General features: G+C 41.5%; 1 protein-coding gene across 1 annotated transcript; it reads right to left on the bottom strand.

Moving 5' to 3' along the window:
* Positions 1-27: 27 nt before the first annotated feature.
* tprb (translocated promoter region b, nuclear basket protein) lies at positions 28-21,887 on the bottom strand (the record flags this gene model as incomplete). The annotated part of the gene is made up of 51 exons (XM_084012183.1): positions 28-166; positions 954-1,049; positions 1,161-1,282; positions 2,056-2,215; positions 2,358-2,456; positions 2,590-2,699; positions 2,976-3,067; positions 3,182-3,250; positions 3,476-3,630; positions 4,086-4,179; positions 5,310-5,468; positions 5,597-5,782; positions 5,986-6,066; positions 6,671-6,825; positions 7,269-7,559; positions 7,684-7,877; positions 8,082-8,155; positions 8,519-8,712; positions 8,850-9,048; positions 9,233-9,379; positions 9,508-9,718; positions 9,856-9,986; positions 10,145-10,276; positions 11,064-11,201; positions 11,406-11,553; positions 11,746-11,933; positions 12,098-12,301; positions 12,633-12,749; positions 13,246-13,398; positions 13,742-13,908; positions 14,498-14,666; positions 14,797-14,937; positions 15,039-15,173; positions 15,340-15,502; positions 15,606-15,754; positions 16,348-16,490; positions 16,669-16,832; positions 17,082-17,308; positions 17,419-17,526; positions 17,649-17,846; positions 18,257-18,360; positions 18,475-18,615; positions 18,791-18,878; positions 19,190-19,270; positions 19,423-19,515; positions 19,858-20,022; positions 20,182-20,285; positions 20,371-20,467; positions 21,058-21,131; positions 21,230-21,334; positions 21,737-21,887. 51 exons carry the CDS (start codon positions 21,885-21,887, stop codon positions 117-119), a joined length of 7,116 nt encoding a protein of 2,371 aa, XP_083868309.1. The 3' UTR covers positions 28-116.
* Between the last annotated feature and the right edge of the window lie 498 nt (positions 21,888-22,385).

Below are 22,385 nucleotides of genomic sequence, written 5' to 3'. Positions count from 1 at the left end.
AGGCTTCAAGAGAACTAGTGAGCATTAACCAGGTAAAATACAGAATATTGAACACACTGAAACATGTAATGTGATTTGACGGGAATTTCTCCAGTCGCTGTTTTCCGACAGGAGCTTCATCTCGCGAATCGTCTCCCATTTGCACCCCGAGAAGGAAATCCCTGACCTGTTGGGATATAAAACAGCCTTGTTTAAACAAAGCCTGCTATACTGATGTAAAAATGATGTACAGTGGCTGTATAAAAATGTGTATGAAATGTAAAACAATGATCGCATTTCCTGTTATTCTTATTCTCAACAACAATAAACTCAATTATAATACACAATGCCATGTATTCAATGTCATGACTGGTAAATAAAATGAAACATTTTTCAGTGTTTGTGGAAATATCGCAGGACATTTAGGCAGCAAAACTAAAAACTAAAGGCTTGTTATAAACTTCACAGAGAAAATAAACTTCTGAAATAAGGACGTGATGCTGCTGTTCCTTAGGTGGTATAGGATGTTATTATTTTTCTCATTAATGATGTTTTATTTAACCCACCCGTCTACTACTGTATTAATCACAATGGAAGTTTTTATGACCACCTGATGGATGCATGGATACAACTGTGATTTGTGCATCACTAGTGTAAATCATGACTGTTGGTGAGCACAAGTCATAATGCAGAAAATGTGAGCCAATTATATTGCACTGCTATTAATGTTAGTAAGTAAATACACACAAAGATCAGTTTAGCTTGATTTAATACTATTTTTCAGGCAAGCAACAACTTAAAAATACACCATCAATGAACAATAATATTATATTATTCAAAGTCTGTAACATCAAACATTTAAGATTTAAAGTTTTTTATGAATGGTTTCTTATGATGCCCAGTTTGAGCCGGGACAGCTAATGAGTAATGTGAGCTCCATCACCACCCAATATGTGTATGTGTGTGCTTTTTACCTCCTCTCTTCATGCCGCCACGGCGGTGTTCTGGCCAGCGCTGCAGCTGTCTGCTGGGTGCAGGTCTAGAGGGTTTAGGTGGTGCACTGCTTGTATCTAGGAAAAAAAACAACACCACCTCAATCAGAACCGAACACTAATTCAAGTTTTAAAGGAGATACATTGTGATTGACAGCAGGGATCTGCATTCGTGTGGCTACACTGTACCTGCAGAGCTGGAGGAGGGCTCTTGGCTGGTGGAGGGGAGGCAGGCCTTGTCCGACTGCTGACCGGGCTCCACTATATCTCCCTGCAAGACCACTGGATCTACTGATGCTTCTGCACTAATCCTGGAATAAACAGACCACAAATGAATGCATGCAATAGGGCTGAGGTGATTCCCTGAAGTAATTGATTTAAAAAATCTGTTCATTTGCTTACAAGAAAACAGTTTGTGCTGTTTATCATGTACCCTTCAAAGTGTGATACAAAATGATTACATGTGAAAGAGTTTCTTAGTACAGGTCACATTGATTTTTCTAAATGTTTTTTATTATTATATATGTTGAGTCATTTCTGCACTGCTGCTGTTATGGTAACGTAACTTTACACCATATGTCATCTGACATTAACAGCAGTTGTTTAACGGCTATGAGTGAGGGACAAAATGGTGGTCAACAAAAATAGGAATCTGCTTAAGATCTGTGGTTATTATTACAGTCAATCTGCATCAAATCCTTTGACACTTTGCTGTACGGATAAAAAAAAAAATAGATTTGTAGTATTTCTTAATCTGGCATCTGACAGAAAAGGTCCATTATATTGTTATATGTATGAAATATTAACCAGGCACGTTTTTGATATTATTTTGAGTAAATTAATTGTTTTATGAATCAGGTTATAAAAAAAATATCTTTAATATAATCAATAAATCAGTTGTTAGATTAATGGATTTATCGGCAGAATAAAAGTTGGGTACAGCATAGCATACAAGACAGAAAACAGATTTTCAGTGAAAAAAGAAATGAGGAATGTTGTAGCTGAACGTCGGGGGAAAACACGCTGACGCCAGACATCCGAAATGTGAAAAGATTGACAAACCGTAGGGAGGAGGGAGTCTCACCTATCAGTTTCTGGCTCCAGGAAGACGTCGTCTCTGTCCTCCCCTGAGCTGGCTGCTCCTGACACAACCAGGCCTGGTGTGGACGTGCTCACCATGGGAACAGACTGGGAGGCGTACTCACTGGTGGTGTCAGACTGAGCCACCTCCGAGAAGATAGTTACTGGAAGAGAAGCACATAAAAAAAAAAAATACACTCACTGATTTTATTTAAGCACATGATGACAATTCGTTCGTTACCCAACATGATTCACGCTTTCTGAGAATAGTCAGCAAGCTGAATGGGAACTGCCAGAGACAGATACCTGGTGCTGTAACCTGCGAGGGTGTGGTGGGAACGCTGCGTCCGCCAGACTCCTCTTCATGAGTTGCTAGGAACAAGGGGCTTTCATACATCCCAAGACCTTAAGACAATAGGAAAAACTTTTAGATTCTGTCGGGCAACAAAAAAAATCAGCTAAAAAAATAAGCTGGTGGGTTCTTTAAGGCCATTCTACAAACACTGTTAATCTCTATAAACATGTGATGGTGGAGTACCTCCTTGTGACGCGAGCTGTCCCAGGTCAGAGTGTGAGGAGGAGCTGGTCTGTGGCATGTCGTCTGAAGGACCGAACCTGAAGCGAGGCACACCAGCCACTTGGGGAGAACTGACAAACAAAACAGTCATTTACTGTCATAAGAAGGCAGAGTGACAGCAGTTCCAGGAATTTTAGGATTTCTCTCCATCTCTTTATAACAAATTTAAAAGGTACGTGTCAAAGACCATAACATAGATGCCTAAATTAAAGTTTTAATTAACTAAAAGATACAGATGTTTTAGTTATAGGTGAAAAAATAAACATTTTCTGTATGAAATAAAAATCATGTGATCTAAAAACGTGCATTCTGAATGCCTGGTGTGTGTCAATGTGTGCGAGACTCACTGGATGGCCTGGTCAAAACCATCGGAGCGGTGTGGCACCACCAGAGTGGGAGTGCTGGGAACCATCCTGTCATCATCGTCATAGAAGTGCTGCTGCAGAGGGACAGATATGGGAAAGTGTTGAACGCCAACACGTAAAGACACAGAAACACAGGAGTGTACGTTTCACACCAACATGTACAGAATTAATGGATTAAATGGACTTACAGAACTGCCTGGGACCCCAGGAGTGAGCTGAGGGACTCTGCCCACTGACTGACGACGGACAGGCATGCGCTGTTAAGTTACAATTGACAAAATGGATTAGCAGAGCTTGTGATCTATACATAGTTTACATGAAAAGATGAGTATGTGTATTAATATGTGAAAGCACAGGAAAAGCATGTTTTTACAAAAAGGTACTGGGTGTATTGTGCCATAAAAAAACAGCAATAACTGAATCCAACGTTCTATTTAAATTCCACTTTTTCTTACTGACAACAGATTTCTCTTCCTTCATACCTGAACCTGAGCAGGCGGTCCCAGGTCTGATGTCGGGGCAATGTTCAGGCGAGGGGGCAGCTGATGTGTTGGTCTTCGTGGCGACTGGGGCATCCGAGTACCAGAGCTTGTGATAGGTTGCTCTGTAGAGTACGCCTCTAGTGAGCTGCCCTCGACTGAAATAACAGTAGAAAATACTCTATAATTATTTGAAATAAACGGCACAAATCATATTTAGGGTCAAAAACAAATGACTTGAAGGCATCCAGAAGTTGTTAAGAAGTCCATGATGTTCCCTGAACCATTTTTGTGCTCGTTTTCCCTAATCATGGGCTGATCACCTGTCTAATGTACTCAATTTGTGTTTTATGTCGACCCACCAGCAACACGGGGCCTCAAAATGACTTTCAAAGTAAAAGTAAACCTTTATGTGCCCTGGCTGGAAATTATGTTTATTTTGGCTGACACATGTAACACTCTTCCCTTCAGACAAGACAACAACATATTACATCTTCAATGTCATCGTCAGTTGTCCGATAACTAATTGGATGGCGGGACAGTTTGTGAGCACATGTGGAGAGTCTGGGGTGGATCTACGTATGTGCATTTGAAAGGGTTTCCTGGATCTTACAGCTGGGTGTCTGGGAATCTGCTGGCCTCTGGGTGGAGTCAGACGCCCCCAAACTCTCCTCCGTCTCCGTGCCTGGGTCCGTTACATCAGCTCCCTGGGGAAGGAAAATGAATACAAAAAAATAGAAAATGAGTGATAAGTTAAACGGGCAAGTAAAATAGTTTGAAGATTAGTAGAAAAGAAAAACAGGCGCATTTGTAGGTTATTGGATGGTTCTCACACATTATAGATGCCAGCATATACTGGCGAAGCACCAAATACACATTATGGTTCATTTCATCCCTATATGGAACAAAGACGCCCTTCAGAAAAGCCCAAAATTTATTAGTATTAACACATGTCCATATGTTTTAATTGTTGAGGACTGGCAAACAAACAATTTAATGTATCACTTTGCTTGACTGTTTAATTCAGGGTTCCTACAGTTTAAGACAAGTTGTATTTGGAATTTGAATTCTCACAGCAGATCGTTTTCTATGCACGCTGTTGGTTCAGAGGCATCTGGTTAATTCTTTTTTTAAAAAAGAAAAAGTCTAATTCATTTGAGATTTTACAATGCAATGTCAGAAAAACTAACTATGTCAGAAAAAGGACTACTAAAAACCTACTTCCCATGTCTCAGCATTTTTAAGACAGCGCTTCCACACTTGTAGAATGCAAGATTTGAATTCGACTATAATATAGCCAAAGAATTTGAGTATTATAACAGCATAATTAAAGGGGCTAATTTATTTTTTCATAGTTTAATACATGTTCCATTAAATGAAATAATTATTTCATTACTCACTGATAATCTCTGATTTATATAATGTTTTTTTACTTTTCACCCATGTTTACAGGGGCACACACACACACACGCACACACACAACCACACCCACACACCCACCAGTGGTTTACAGATTGCCCACATGTAGATTACCAGTGAGAGTCTTAACGGTCCGTTTGCAGACACTGACTCATCATGTGCAACCAAGACTAGAGTAAAAAGGTAAACAACTAAAGTCAACACATGCTCTGCTTTCACACAGACAGAAAGTTACGACACAGGGGCAAAATGCAAGTGACATGACACAGGGTGGAAAAAGTGAGTGTGAGAGCTGGAAACGGTACGTAAATGTGACTGTAGGCGTGGGAAGGGTTAACATGGTGTACTGGATGTGTGTAGGTGTGGATAAGGTCAAAGCTGTGACTGTGAGTGCACAATGTGTCATAGGTAATCCAACCTCTGCATCGTCTCCTTCGTAAGCGTCGTTGCCGTCTCCGCTCCCCCCGTTACTGTCTTCTCCTTCCTCTCCCATTTCTCCATCATCTTCCTCCTCCTCCTCTTCGTCTTCCTCCTCCTCCTCTTCTTCTTCTTCCTCTTCTTCCTCCTCCTCGTAATCCTACATTGAGCAGTGGTCAAATCATTAATGGTGGGACACCTAAACAGTTTTTGAACATTCTGTGACTGGTAAATGCCATTCACACAATGCCTTTAAAAAAAAAAAAATGCTCGACAGAAACTCTCTACCGGCTCTTCTTCCTCTTCATCGTCCTCCTCTTGGTCATCCTCACTCTCCGTGTCAGTTACTATGACGATGACTTCATGCTGCAGCTGGTCAGGGGTGTCACTTTGGGTCAGGGTAACCTCTTGGTCCATCATGACGGACTGGGAGGCTGCACCCTCATCGTCTTCCTCCAGTACTGGAAACTCTGTCTGCAGGGTGAAACAATGGACACTATAAACAGCATGCAATCTATTCATTTACATGCGTTACATGAAAAACTACTATCTTCCATGAAAAGGTGTGATACATGTAGTAGCAACAAGTAATTACCACACCATTAATCCTGGCAGTTACACTGTATTTGGCACAGTTTTCCATGAGATAGGCTTTTATATAGTAGGTGATGGCCTACCTGGCTTGCTTCTGCACTTTCTTGGCTGTCTGTTGGGACCACCCCCTCGGCCTCAGCACTGTCCTCCACCAGCACCTCCTCCTGAGAACACAACAACCCCTCCATGACGGCCATGATGACACAGCGTTCCGCATCAATTACCCAAACTGTGGCAGCCCGCCAAAGTTTCATAATGAACCAAAAATAATATATTTGTGGATTATGTTCATCAATTTAATGTTGCAGCTGGAAAAGATGGAGATGATTTTTACTACTTCATAATAAGGCTATACACTACTTAAAATATTACAGGTCATTAGTTGAGTTAGATTTTGTATTAAGAATCTAAATATGCAATCTAGCCTAACTAGTAACTAATACTGTCAAATAAATGCAGTGAAGTTTAAAAAGGTACAATATTTCCCTATAAGATATACAAAGATACAATGGAACTATTCAAGTAGTACAAGTACAAGTATGTCAAAAGTGCAGTACTTGAGTAGCCTAAATGTACTTGGTTACAATCTACCACAGAACAAAAGCACAGAATTGTTAAGAGCATAAAGTTCTTTGTAGATCTAGCCTCTTAATTTGCTCTCAAAGATCGATGCATTTCACTTTAAAATGTACAAATGATTCTTCCAGGGAGGTCCAAGGTCCAACCACCATAGTCTGTGCCACAATGAAGATTTCCCCCTCTCCTCACCTCTGGACCCACTCTCTGGATGATGCGTAGCTTCTTAGCTATTGGAGCCCTGGAGTTATCCTCCTGGGTGGAATCTGTGTCAGTGACCATGGTGGTGCTCTCCTCCTCATCACGAGGCCTCTTGGACATGGAGGAGGTTCCTGGTGTTGCTGAAACTAGAGATTAAGGCATGGATATTGTTTAGACTTACTCCCGAAATGGGTAAAATAAACGTTTTAAAACTGCACCATGTCTAAAGGGTGGCATAATTAAAAAAAAAGAAAAGAAAAGAAAAAAAAATTTTTTTTTTGTTATTGTTGTTCATGCTGGATGGCTGTAACAGCAATGTGGGCCTGTACGCGTCTTTGTTCAATTTGTAGCAGCAAATATGTAAAAGTGACTTGACTGTACCCAATTTAAAAAATGAGCTTCTGTATAAATATCACATTTATTCTCTCCACAAAACAAGATCCTGGGTGTTAAATCTAGTTATTACAATATGCATACACACCTCTGCAAAATCTCCTGTTCTAATATGTCCCTATAGGTATTTATATTCCATACAAACCCCAAATCATATCAAATACAAAAAAAAAAACAAAAACAAAAAAAAACTCACCAGTCCCAAACACAGAAGAGGTGGAGGACGTTGAAGGCCAGTCCACCTGCGAGCTAGGTGTTGCCTCAATGACCATGGGTGGTGGCTCCTGATTGGCTGGCTCTGCATGGGTCATGCTCTGCTGCTGAGTCGGTTGGACGAATGCTGTGGCCTGTGTCTGAGTCTGCTGCACAGTCAGCATGGGGCTCGCTAAAGTGGTCTGAACGTTGGGGCTGGCGGAGCGCACAGAGCCGCTGGCACTGCCGTACACAGTCACATGCTCCACTGGTGGGCCTTCAGTAGACTGCATGGCTGTAGAGGAGGTTAAGTTAGTGGAAAACAGATTTAGCTTCTAACAAAAGACACGCATCTTTAGGGGCACTATTCCTTTGGCTCGTTTCCTACAGTGGAAGCTTGTGTCTTAAGCTAGACTTACCTTCCTGAGTCTCCACCTGCGTGGTGGGCATGACCGTAGCCGTGGGTGTTGGGGTGGGTACAGTGGCCGGGGTAATCATAGGCCTGATGCTTGCCCTCGGTGTGGGTTTGTTCCCTGGATTGACAGGCTGCTTGCTGGATGTAGCCACAGGTGTTGGCTTAATGTTGGCAGTCGGAGGCTCAGATGTGCTGGCACTGACGGAGACAGAGATTGGGACATGATGAATAATGATGCTACTGATGCACTTTTAATATAACAAAGACGAGAACAAGTCGTAGAATGCGTTTTAAAGAGCCTCACAGAACTGCAGTGAAAGGTATGAGGTGTTCACTTCTATATAACACACCCCAGTGGATGGAATATTAACTGATATTATATTTAGTTGCAGTGTATCATACCTGCCCCTGTCTGCAGCTGGGGTTGTCTTCAGACTGATCTGCCTCTGTTCTGTGCTCCTCTGCTGCTCCTGGGTCTGAAAATAGAGACAGAGACACAAAAGTCATGATGGGAACCAATGAATATTGAGTCATGATACAGGAAGTTGCCATTCTCCAATCCTTATCAAATACAGAGGAGCACTGTAGTCCCATACGATGATGTAGATGCAACAATTTCTTCATAAATGATCTATGGCTCCAATACATTTTTACAGTGATGAAAAGTTGAGCAACAAAACTAATATCTTGACCATGTCATTTGCAAATAATAACATTGCTGATAAGAAAGAAAGAGAAAAGAGAAATAGCTTCGATAAGTAGCTCATGTTTTTTATGAAGTTATTTTTTTATGTAAAATTAAACAAAAATATTCATGTCTGGCTTGTGAAAACTCTCACCTTGCTGGGACCTGCCTCGGGTGGCTCGTCTCTCTGCTCTTGTCTCTCCTGATGGCCTCGCAGGTCTCTCAGTTCTCTCTCCTGCCGACTCAGACGGCCCTCGTATTGAGACTTGAGAGCACTCACTCGCACCTCCAGCTCCTCACGCTTCTGTTTTAGGTCCTCATTTTCCTTCAGCAGCTGGTCTTTGGTGTCTGGACATAAATCATTTAGGTTTGAGATTCAAGTAAGGCAAACAAAATAATAACAATTTGGGCAAATAGAAGAGAAATGTATAAATAAGTAAAATATTATATGTCCGTTGGTTGCAACATGAGGGACACCCTCTTACTCGTTAGCTGGTTGATCTTCTGCTTGGCATAAACAATGGCCTTCCTGGTCTTGTCCTCCTTGTCAGTCATCTGCTGTCTCAGCGTGTCCTCCTGAGAAGATTTATCCTGCAGCTCCTGCCTCAGCCTGGTCAACTCTGTCTGCAGCCTGGAGGACTGTTCCTGGGCATTACGCCCCTCTGTCTCACGCTCGGTCACCACCTGTCGCAGGCCAGGAAGATAGGATACTAATTAATGTATATATAAAGACATGGTATTTGGGCGAGCGCTGTACTGGCTCTTTAAAAAATATTTTTTCAGTGGTGTAAACTATAGAAGGCTATGAACACTAGTCCAACTTTAAAAAAGATCAGCTAAAGGCCTTGGCTGAAACTTGTGGTTTAACCTTGCCGACGTTCTCCAGCTGTCCTTCCAGCTCTCTGATCTTGGCTTCAGCCTGGTTCAGAGAATCTCGGAGGTTCTGCAACTCCTGAACTGAAGCTTGACGAGCCTCCTCTTCTTGGGAAGGGCCTGCTGCAGCCTCAACTACCAACTAGAGGAAACACGGCAAAAAAATATGCTTAAACCAAAATTAGAATGAACAATACGATCAAACAGTTCTTGTTTTAAGCTCTGTAACAAAGAGTAAGAAAGAGAGATGAACAGCTACTGAACTCTCACCTTGTCATGTTCCACCTTGAGTTCTTCATACTGAGTCTTGTAGCGGCGTCCGATCTTCTTGACCTGGGTGATGGTTCGCCCTTTCTCCTGGAGTTCCTGGTTCTTGTTCTCCATCTCCTTCTCTAGCGCATTCCTCTCTACAGTCATCTTACTCACATTGTCACGCAAGTTATGTATCTGGCTTTGCAAAGCTGTCGTGTGATTGTTGGTCCTATAGAGAGAAATCAAGAAATTGTGAAGTGAATGCTACAGTGCCAGAAAAAGAACTGGTAGGGCTTGACGCTTCACACTAAATATCCTGGTCAATACACATTGAATAGTTAAATAATTAGCTGTATAATCCCTCACCTGGCAACCTCTGCTTTAAGTCTGGTGCTGTCCTCAGTGAGCTGCAGAATGCGTTTGAGATGTGTCTCCTTCTCAGAGTGCAGACGCTTGTACTCTTCTGGATCAGAATCTTTTTGCTGGCTCACCAGATGCTAAAAGAACGAGAGAAACGGTTGTGTTTTAGTTGTTGAAAGTGATAAAAGTATAACTATTTGAATATTTATCACAAGACGATTTACTTTTCTAATGACAGATGTATTTCCCCTCCTATTAACAACCAGCATTATTAGTTTTTGCCCTTTTCACTGACCTGGGTCCGAGCTTTCCAGCGCTTTATCTCCTCTTCCAGTATCTTCTTTTCTGCCTGCAGCATCCCGCTCTTCTCACTCAGCTCAGAGTTGGCCTGCTGCAGTGGCATGATGTCTGACTCCATCTTTTGTACCTGAAATGCACAGCAGATGAGCTGAAACCCTCTGGATTTGGTATTTCACTAAGGAACACTAAACAGCTTGTAATACCAGGATGATGGAGTGAATTTTTGAGTGACGGGGTTAAAAGTCTACAAAAAAACAGGAGTGTATCCTTTCACTTAAAGTGGCAGTCCGTAACATTTTCATCTATTTAATTGTCTTTATATTTAGTATCTGTCAAAGAGTGAGTTAAAACGTCTGTGTCTGTGGCGACATTCCCGCGCAAAATTAGTGAAGTTTTTAAAGTCAGTCAGCAGCGGTTGGTCTGCCCAGGTAGAGCTACTCACGGAAGCATGCTGCGTTTACTTGTAATCGGAAATCCGTAACTTCCAAATGCTGAGTCAGGCTCCCTCTAGTCTAAAGTGTTTGACCGGAGCAGCCAGGTACATTTCATTACTGCTGACTCACAATGAAGGATCACCAGCCAGAGAACGAAGACCATTCATCTTCTAGTCCCAAGTAAAAGAAATTAATGGAAGTGAAGAAGGTCAAGTAATCAAGAAGCAAAGTGACCGCCAACGAGGGAAAACGACAGACCTCCTTTCAGTGTGGAGCATTTGAAGGCATCACGCAATGAGGAGATGAGGCTCGCCTGCAGTTCCATCTACCGCCAAAGAGGCCGCTAGAAGCAACGGATCTCAAATCTTACAGACTGCCACTTTAATTTGGCAAAAGGATATTATCCGATCATAGTAAATCAAAGGAGTGTGTATCAAATTCAAGAAAACCACAACATTTTGTATAAAAAGCAACCGATACCTTTGCTTGGGTTTGCTGCAGCTCTTGCTCCATCTTGTCCTTCTCCTCTCTCAGCATCTTGTTGGTCTCCATCAGGATGCTCATCGTTTCAGTCTTCTTCATCAGTTCATCATGCTGAGCCAGTGTCTTTGCTGTCACCTGTCAACATAATTCAGGCATTAATACAGCAGCGACCTTGTTGTTTATACCAGTCTATGTTCATACACAGTTTTGTTCAGTCTCTGTACAATAGCAAGGTACCATCCTTGAAATATGTCAACTTCTGCGCTGCCTGACGCATCTATTCTGGTCTTTGCAACGATTTATGTTATTGCACCATGGAGTAAAAGAACTAAAATATACCTGCATCCTCTCCTTTGCAGCACTTAAGCTGTCCTGCACCTCCTTCAGCTCACGTTCCAGATGCTCCATCCTCAGGCGGTATCGCAGACTCTCCCCTTGGGCGACCTCAAACCGAGACTCTGAAATCTCCTTCTCTCGACGCACAAACCTTTGATGGAGAACAAATACGGGTATCAAAAAAGTGAAGATCATGGAACAGTAATGAGACTATGGGTAGGCAGTACAATTGATCAGAAGAACACACTGGTAGAGATTGTGATTTTCCATGTTTTTTCCAAATTATTTTTTTGCAAGGCTCAATACACAAAAGTATTGTGTGATTTGTGCTGAAATCCATTACCTGAGAATCTCGAGGACTTGGTCTTGAGATTTGCCCTCCTCAGTCAGGGAGACGTTCATTGAACTCTCACTGGCAACACGTTGCAACTTGTCAGCCATCTTGCTGCTCATTGTCTGGATCTGCTCATGCAAGAGGGTGTTCTGCCTCTGCAGGTCTTCATAGCGGCTCTCCATCTTTGACGTCTCTTCCTATAATGTGAGCATAGAAATTAAGTTTTGCTTTTTTTTAATGAAAAATAAGTCAATGGACAAAATGACCATGCCGCCTTGAAATATGACAAAATCTTTGTTGGACTTTTGTGAATTCCATGTTATTATATCTAATCCTGTCACCTCTACATCTGTGCATTCACCTTGAGGATCTTCTCCTGCTCCTCCCAGGAGACCCTGGCCTCCAGTAGCTCAGCGCTGACCCTCTGGGCTCTCTCATCCAGCTGGAGCCTCAGCTCGACAGCTTGCAGGGCCTGAGCCTTAGCAGCCTGCAGAGCCTCCACGTCTGCTGCATGCAGCAACATCTCCCGCTCATATTTATCTTGCGCTTCAGCTGCCAGCTTAGCCTAGGAGATGGGAAAGGAGATTTGAGATCAACAGATAATTGCATGGTATACCAATATCTTATAGCACTAATGAATTGGAATAAGCTTATATTCAATAATAACTCAATGCATGGTCCTAATGGACTAATACGTTTCACACAAGTCTTGTGAAATGTGACATGAAGGATGTGATTGCTTTAGCACGTTTCTTTCCTTTGAACCAAATTGTGACCAGTATATGATCCTCTGAGTTTAATTACATCAATAGGTGATTGTATCAGGATCATTCCCAATTTATAAGAACTAATAATAATCATATTCCTCTGCATTCAATTTTGTAGTAGCTGCTTACCTGCTCCTGGCTGTCCTTTAGAGCTTGCTGCTGCTGGGCTTCAGCTACTGCAACACGCTGCAGCACCGCCTTGTGATCTGCCTGGGAACTGCTGAGACTTCTCCTTAGACTGTTCATCTAATGGACACATAACAAAAGAAAAGGTTTTTTCTTACTTGTATAATGATGAATCAAACTAAACACAAAAACAGTGCTCAGAAGATTAAATGTGGTGAGGGAAAAATTACAGGGCTGCACGATATTGGAAGAAAACTGGCTTGCAATATAAAATGGTATATGAAAAAACACCCTAAATGTAAGTTAAATGCATCAATTTGATGCACTTTTAAAAGAGCTAAATTAAGGGGCTAAGAGTTATAAACAATGTTATACTCTAGTTAAACATGTATTCAAAAACTCACTGGTTCTATAAATATGAAAGCAGAAAAGTCACACCCACGAAGCGTATTTAATGAGGCATGCTCTGTGTAGGTTGCCAACACTATTGTGCATGGGCACATCACAATGCCGATGCTGAAACAATATATTTTGCAGCCCTACAGTGAATAAGGAAAATCTACAGCATTGTGACTTTGTGTGTAAAACTTGCTTAATAATGTGGGATTTGATATACCTGTTCCTCCAGAGAGGCCAGGGCTCTCCTCTTCTGCTCCTCTGAGTTGTGTTTCTCTTTCTCTGCTTCCAGAAGCTTCTCCTCCAGCCTGTGATGCTCCTTCTCAGCCTCCTTCATACGGGCTTCAATGGATGAGCGGGCCTGCTCTGTTACCTGGTCATTAGGTATTGACAAATATAAAAATGTTATACAAACATCAGTAAAACATCAAAAAATGTCCCAATGTTTGCTTGACGTGTTAAATACAATTAAAAAAAAACACATGCAAATATGTGTATGCAAGAAAATCAGTCATAAAGTGTGATGAAGAAAAAAAAATCAAGCAGGGTCATTTTTAAATAATCTTTATAAATAAAATGTCTTTATAATTAAGTCTAACATTCAAGACAGATTTATACACTTCTCACAAAATATTTTCCCTTTTTTAAATCTACAAAGTTGTTGTGGTCAATGGTTTTATGAGAGGCGGAACATGCAGTTTGGGTTGGTTTTGCACCTGTTTCTCTTTGTCCAGGGACTCCTCCAGGCTCTGGGCCATGGCTCTGTACTGCTCCATGCTGGAGGTTGCTGCCCTGAGGCTCTCTGCCAGCTCCTCTGCCCGGGTTTCAGCCAGACGCAGACGGCCCTGGAGATCCTCTCGCTCTTGATCTGAACCCGGCATGCCTGAAAGTAGGAAGAATTAGAGACATAAGTGGGAGATGAAATTTGCACAGTACAATTGGTATGTCCTTTAAGAAAGGAAGAATGGTTTGTGAACTAATTATATTGTTAAGAGTCTGTTCTTAGAAACGTATAAACATTTGAACGAGTGTGGCTCAGACATTTCATAATGTCTAAAACATGGCTCTTTAACCGCATCCTTTCTTATAAAGTGTTACAACAACACAAACTAGTTAAGACTATAGCATCCTAAAATATTTTTTTTGCTGTTGAAAAAAATAAATACAAATAAAATCGAGAGCTTTTCCAATTTGGGCAATTCATTTGTTTTGTTAGGACATATTTACTTTCCAAAAACTAAAAATAGCTAGCAAATGTTGGTCATTAAATAATGACTCTGCGAGGAGCAATACATTATTTGGCTGCCAATGACGTTAATCTAGGAATCGTTTTGCTTACATTTTTGTTGTGATGAGATTTGATGACTGATGATTTATGTGTAAATATATGATTCTTCTCTATATTGCGCTGTTACGTAAATTACGTAAATCTGCCTGTGTGTGTGTGTGTGTGCAATTGCATTTATACCAACCTCTGATAATGGGCGTGGTGGGGGTGATCAGGGTGTGATGTGCGTCGCTGGTGCCTAGCTGCAGCCTGAGGGTGTTGAGCTCCAATTCGGCTGCATTCAGCAGCTCCTTGGTCTTCTGGTGTAATGGTAACTGTAGCTCTAGCTGCCTCTTTGCATCCATCAGCTGGATCTGTGCGTGATAAATGACAAGTATAATTGAATTATGTGTACGTGTTTACCTGCATTTGTGAGACATAACTGAGGTGAAACAGTCTTTTATACGAGAAGACAGATGGACACCCATCCAATTTTATGCTTACTTCCTGGTTTCTGCTGAGCAGGTGGCGCTGTTCCACCTCATGCTCCAGCCTCTTCTGCAGCTGGGAGATCTCTCGTTCCTGCTTCTCCAACTGACCGTTTAGACGCTGACGTGTATCAGTCTCTGAACGCTCAAGAGTGGCCTAGAACAACAAAGCAGTTAACTGTTAAAGCTTGCACTGTATTCATGTGTGTGTGTGTTTGTGAGAAACAATCTGTGATGAAAGTCATACTTCTAGATTACCTGAATGGCTTGAAGGTTGGTCAGCAGCAGGTTCTGGCTCTGTTGTTGGCTTAGGATCGACTCCTTCTCCTGATTCAGCCTGGACTCCACCAGTTTCAGTAAGTTTCTCTCCTTACGCAGGTTCTCAACTTGGCCCTAAGTGGAGATAAGTCTAGATGGCTCAATGACTCCTCAAGCAGTCACAAATCCAAATCAAGCACCACTGCAATAACCCCACTATGATGATAAAATGTGAAGGGGAAAAAAAAGAAACGAGGGCACAAATATTACGATTGAAAAGGTCCCTGGAATGATGACAAACCTCAGCCATGGTGAGTTTCTCTTTGGCAGCTCTCAGATCCTCATTCAAAGCGTGGGTTGTCTGCTCATGTTTCTGTGCGGTGGCGGCCATCTTCTGTCCTTTCTCTCTGAGGGAGGCAATCTCTTTCCTGTAGCCCTCCACGTTATCCTGAAGCATCTCATACCTGATATCGTAGAGACGGACATCCGTTTTAGTGGCATATGCGCTCTCCTGTGTATTCTTTAGTGTCGAGTAAACCAGAAGAAGGGTTTTCCAAACTAACTTACCTCTTGGAGGCAAATTCTAGCTGGGTGGATATCTTGGCATTCTGGGAGTGGAGGTCAGAGAGCTGCTCCTGGAGCTTCTCGTTCTGCTCCGTCATTGCCTTGTCACTCACCATACGCTCCTTTTTATAGGTGGAGAACACATCCTGCAACTGCACATTTAATGTCAAGACAGTTAGGTTACTGTTGTCAGCAAACACACGTTAGACCAGCCTTTGACCCATTCACTGAGACTGCTCTTCTGATGTCTTTTCAATAAAATAATAACCAAATGACCCTAAATCATGTTCCTTTCCCCCCCATTTAGCACTGTTAGATTACTTTATTTTGATCCCATTCATTTTCTAGCATCATGAGCAAAAAAAGGTCATATTTGGGGCACATAATTTAAGTAAATACAGATCTGTCACTATAGACATAGTGCCATCTAGTGGCAGACATGGGAAAAGAGAACGTTATGATCATCATTGAGGTGAATGCTTGTAGTGGGTGACGATGGCCATAAATACTGAATACAGAAAGCTATGTTTAGTGGTAACAGAAATAACAGAAACAGGAATCTGGACAGCCGCAGCTTTAGAGTAAACTAACCATCAAACAAACGTATGCTTTCAGTTGCATGAACCACAGGGTGTACATCCATGAACCACAGGGTTTACATCCATGAACCACAGGGTGTAAAGAAATTAGTGAGTTACAGTGAAATTAATACATGTGAATATGCCTTATAATGAGGTTTGCTCACCTGTTGCAAAGCTGCCTTGGCCTCCAAGGCTTCAGCAGACTCTGTTGCCATGGAGACAAGTGCAGTGGGTGTCCCTGCGGTGGGAATGGCTGCAGGTGAACGCCGTGGGGTGGAGGTTAGGGAGAACTCCTCGGGTGGCGTGCCTTAAAGGAAAAACACTCAGAAGTTCAGCCAAGTAGGAGAAATCCCCACAACACTGTATCAAATCGATCTGACCGAAACTTCTACCAGGAGCTATAATCAAAGCAGTTAAATGTGCATGTACTGGATGTCGTGTCTTTCGTCAACAGCAGATAAACCAAGTTATCTCTTGCCTGTTACCTTGCTGAGGGAAGCTGACCCCTGTTGCCTGTGCTAGAAGCACACGGTACATGTCTCTCTGCCTCACGATGGACTCGGTCATCTTAATTTGCTGACTGCGTTGCTCCTTCAGGGACTCAAGCTCAAGCTGGGCTTTGTCAAAACTCTGCTCCAGTTCACAATGCCTGTAACGGATCATGTTTATTAGCCTTCCAGTTTGACAATCTTTGGTTAGTATTTGTGTATTAATCTAAAATGTATTTTCGGGCGTTATGCTTGGCATTACTGTTCTTTAGCATTCCTTTCCCCCAACTTTGATACCAATCACTGATTTTGGATAGTGAGACATCAAACAGTTGCCTGACTTACATTTGTTTATTGAAAGAACAAAGAAGAAACTAAAATAAACTAGCACACATTACAAACCAACATACTTATTGCCTGTGGCCTCAAACTCTTCCTTCTCCTGGGCATCACTGAGCTCCCTGAGGGCTGTCAGAAGACGCTGGTTCTGCTTCTGTAGCTCCTCCACACTGCGGAAGGTCACCAAGTGTTGGCTGATCACCTCCGATGTGCTGCTGATGTCAGCTGAGCTCACCTCCTCCTCGTGAACCACATGGTTTCCACGAGCCTCTTCCAGCTCAATCAGCAGCACACGTACCTGGCAGGCAAGACCAAGTAAGGCATAGAAGATAAGAAATCTGATAATATATCTTGTATGACATATCGAGGATTATCCTTTACACTGAATGGAGAGATGTGAGCACCCACCTGCTGAGCCATATCTCCCAGCTGCAGGTCACACCTCTGGTTGTCCCTTTCCAGAACAGAGGAGCGCTTATTAGCTTCATCAGATTCCTTCTGCAGACGGTGCACCTCCTAAGGTAAATGTACATAAAAAACATTGATAATTATAATACAGTGCAGACGGTATTATGTAATGCAGAATGTAGTCTTTACTAACCAGCTGAACATACATACAACCTGCCTGCCGTACCCACCTTAACAGCCTGCTCCAGTTTAGCAGAAAGACTGGCCACAGACTTCTGCATGCGCTCGTGTTCGTCCCTCTGCCGTTTGAGGATGGGGGCTTTTGCTTCCACTTCCTGCACGATGTCATCCAGATACTTGTTGACTCGCTTGTTCTCCAACCGCTCCAACTGCAGCTGCTCCTGGCTCTCCACATATGCGGTATACAGCTGAAAATGCAGATGACATCTCAAATCAAAATAAGATAAACCGAAGGGGTAAAATGAGCAGACAAGGCAATGGTGCCCACTGTTAGTTTGAACCTGTTCACAATTAACACAAGCAAGTCAATAACAACCAGTAAGAAAATACTAAAAAATGTCCAATAATGATGCTCTCTAAATGCAGTCATCCAACACTGAGGTGTTTCTAAATAAAAACAAAGCATAAGTTTGCCTTTGAAACAATCAATAGACAATCAATAGCATAACATCAAGTTATAAGGTAAATCCATTTTGGCAGTCCATTGCACATAATCAATATTTGGACTAATTTCCAATAGGCATTTATTCAGACCCATATACAAATGTTCATAGGGTTTATAATAAAGTAATTGTGGTGTTCACTGAGGTGGACATACTTCTGTCAGCTTCATGCCGGGCTTTATCTTGGATACAGCAGCTGCTGTTGGAGACATCGTGGTCATTTGCTCTTCTGTGATCACAGATGTTGCACCAATAGGGCCTGGACATTGCAAAAGGAGAAAAGAAGTCACAGGTTATTCAAAGAAAAGGCGCCTCCAGACTTGATGTTTTGCTTCTTTTAAATTCAAGAAAGGAACAAAATCAACCAACAGACCTCTAAATTTAGGACTTGATAGCAGCTCGTTGGCATTATCCAGCTCTTTCTCAAGACCCTGGATCCGCTCCTTTAGCTCAGCAACACTCTTGTCTGTGGCTCCATTCATCTCCTGCAACTTCTCCTCGAGGGCATTGTTGGCTGTGGCGTAAGAGTAAACAGAGCCAACATCAGGGAAAACCATGAGGAAACTAAATCAGAACTTCAAATCCTGAGCTACACAAACAAGCATGTTCATACTCTCTCGTTCTAGGAAAAAAGTTCAGAACTAAAGTCAGAAAATGGTCGTTGTGGACATTCTGTGATGGTACCACACCTTCCCCAGCATCTTTCAGCAGCCTATGCAACTCCTCCATTGCCCGACTCAGCTCTTCACTTTTGGCCTCAGAATCTGCTGCTGCTCCCTGCAACCACAACAACAGGTAAAATAATGGGAAATTACTTTACTATGACATACAGTGAATATTCACTGCTGTCAACATAAAGATAGACGTTTAAAAGCACAGATTAAAGAACCATGTAGCATGTATTGTGTATTCAGCATTAGGTTTAACAGCTCTAAATAAATAAGCCAAAAGACATGAGTTGTGTTGGCATATTCGGAAAATGTGAAATGTTGATACTCCATCGATGGAAACTGGAATTGACTGGGAGTTAAGTATTTGGTGGTAGAAGGTACTGCATCACATCACCCTGCTGCCATACACATACGTACCTTGTGTAAATTGGAAAGCTTAATGTTGGCATTCAGCTCATTTCTGAACTTTTCCTCCATAGTGGCTTGTTGTTCCTTAGCCTAGAATGAGTAAAGGTCCAGACATACACTTCAATGATTAAACGTCACAATGAGTGCTACAATAGTGATCAGTTTGTAGCAGAATATGAGTATAATACAAGAAGACTAAAAAGACTTTAAAAAAAAGGCCATTAGAAATAACACAAACATACTTCTCTTAGTTTGCAGATCATGTCCTCATTCTGTTTCTGATGGTTCTCATTTGAAGTCTTCAAACTGGCCACTTGGTCTCCGAGTCTGTTCAACTGAAAGTCACAGGCAAAAGAAACGTAATGACTATTGGACATCATGGTAATCATTCATAAGTGGAAGTGCGTAAACAAACTCAAATAGAAGAACCGTTTACAGTCAAGGTACAAGCAGAACACCGTCAGTAAGTAACTGTTTAAAAAGTATCCACCACAATGTCACAATAAATGCTCAACTATTGGTCTATGGTTGGTGCATCACACCATCTCTACATATGGGATGCATTTTGACACATTTAAATAGTTTAATGCTCTTGTCATCATTGTATTTGATGCTAATCTGCCATCACAGAGTCCGCTTTAAAAACTTCTGTATATAAATAAAAAAAAGAGGCATGCCTCGTCTTCCTTGTTCTCCAGGTTGCACTTCAGTTTGAGGATCTCGTTGCCCTTCTGTCGGGACAAGGACAGGAGTTCCTCACTCTTTGCCTTCAATTCCTCGTTCAGCCAAGATATTTGGCCATTCAGCAGCTCCTTCTCTTGTTCCATACGCCTCTCCTTGTACTGTTACGGCAAACCACCACAATTATATTCAGTTACTTGCAAAAAACAAGATAAACATATGCAGTATAGTACAAGGTGATAGCGGCTTATAAAGTCACTTACTCAACAGACAAATCTGATGTTGAGATATTATTCAATCAATGCAAAAATAAAGCTCACTTTAATGTTGACTTCAGCCGATTCAACTTCATCCAACTTCATCTGCTGGGCCATTTTAGAGGTGTTAATCTCCACCAATTTGTCATTGAGTTGCCTGAAATCATCTGGTGACACAACAGAAAGTTAGTATGTACAATGAGAAATAAAATTTTTTGACAACCGTCTCCAAGCTTATTAATCCATACACACCATTTAAATGCTCCACTTCCAAGGATCTCCTCTCCAGTGTTCGCACAAGTTCTCGCTTTTCTCCCTCCAGTTCCTCTTTGGCTTTTGACAGCAAAGTCTAAATAAAGAAGCATTATTTATTATTTAGCGTTGGCTGGTATTGCTTGCAAAATAAGATCTACTTGCAGATTATGTCGATAAATATGGTGACGATTTAACCCGTAGTTCCACTAACAAGTAAATGAAAAATTTGGTCCGGAACTCATTTGTTATTTAACATTTCCCAAAATATTCTCCTCTAGATGTATGCCAATAGGCAATTTAAACAAAGACATGATAAACACAGATTTCAAACCACTGACATTGATTATCAATCATGCTTTCACTTTTACAAAAAGCCAACAACACAATGTTTTGAGACATGTTAGGTTAAGCACTGTTTAATGAGCTTCTTAAAATCAGAAAAATACAGCAAACAAAATGGGGCAAGTCTAACATCTGGAATCCATAGAAAAGCTGCACTTATATTAGCAGATATGATGATTGAGTAAAGTATAGCCATCAGCCACTACTGCAACTTTAACTAAAGCACAACTTCTGACTACATTCCACGTGGTTTGTGTAAATTGTTACTAATAAGACTAAAAGATAATGTGACTGAATGGATTATTTATTAACTATTAACATGGTTGAGTTATCTTGGCATACCTGCTCTGACGACAGCCTCTCTTGTGCGGATTCAGATTCCACATTCTTCTCACGCACACGTTTGAGCTCCTCATCTAAAAAGAAAGCAATTTGAATTAAACCAACATGATGAAGCAATGCAAACTGAGTCTGGTTAAATCCATCCATGAGACTGCAATACGTCCTCTCTTACCTTGCTTGTTAAACTGCTCTTTGAGTTTAAGATGTTCTTGAGTCTGGGACAAAAAATCTTCTTGACACTGAGCAAGTTGTTTCACCTTTTCAAAGAATTGTTGCTCTGTAAAGAGAGGGTTGGCAAAAAAAACCGCACACATTACACAATACAATGGGCAACTGGACACTTCTAATGCGTTAAACAGCTATTTATCTACTGTTCAATGTCATCTTGTTGACGTTAATGCTAACATTAGCTCAGTAGCCTGGCTAACGCTAGCATTAGCGTCAAATCGTGGTTATTGATAACCTGCATTGTTGCATAGCTTTAGCGTAAATTAAACTCCCCAGATACGTTTATATGCGTTAACCACACACACAGTGTGGGGGTCAATCTGTTACAACATTTAGAGCAATATTATTCCCTTTAACTGTTTTCCGTTGACCGGCATGCTCTACATGACGAAAAGCAAAACACTTAACGTTAGAACGTCACCGGCTAAGATAATATCGGGCAATATCTCACCGCTATCAACCCGAAACTGCTCCTGTTGTGCTTTCAAAGAATCGATCTCATACTGCTGATCCAACAGAAACTTCTCGATTTTGTTTTGAACTGTTTTCGGTAACTTAGCTATCTCCGAAGCTTCCAACTCTTGCAGCAGCAGTGCCGCCATTTTTTCCACGACAACGGTACGCGCTTGCGCAGTTTCCTATTTGAGTTTGTTAATGCTCCTGGAGCATTATGGGAGTTGTATTTCTTTTATTTAAATTGAAGAAACAAGCCTTTCTAGATTCTTCTAGGACTAGATTACTTTAACCTTTTGCTTGACAAGAGACAATATCAATGTAAATACATTTTACATTTATTCACATGTATATATATGTATTAAAAGGGTAAATAGCATTGTGGATTGATTGATAGTATTCATTTACTATGTTGACCTCTTGTGGTGTAACTCCATGTGTTCAAGATGGTCAGCAGATGGAGCCAACACTACTAAACGACTAAAAGACAACTGCCTGTGTGCATGTAGTATCGTGTGCGTGCCGCTTAGAAAGAGGATGCTATTCAGCAAAGGACTCCTGGGAAGTCTAAAGACCAAGCAGCTTGAACTCTGACAGATTCTAGTTATATTTCCACCATTGTTTAGAATTTACAGAAAATATTATTT

This window comes from Eutrigla gurnardus (assembly GCF_963514095.1).
Source record: "Eutrigla gurnardus genome assembly, chromosome: 6".
Taxonomy (NCBI): Eukaryota; Metazoa; Chordata; class Actinopteri; order Perciformes; family Triglidae; genus Eutrigla; species Eutrigla gurnardus.
This window is presented reverse-complemented; position numbering and strand designations above follow the sequence as displayed.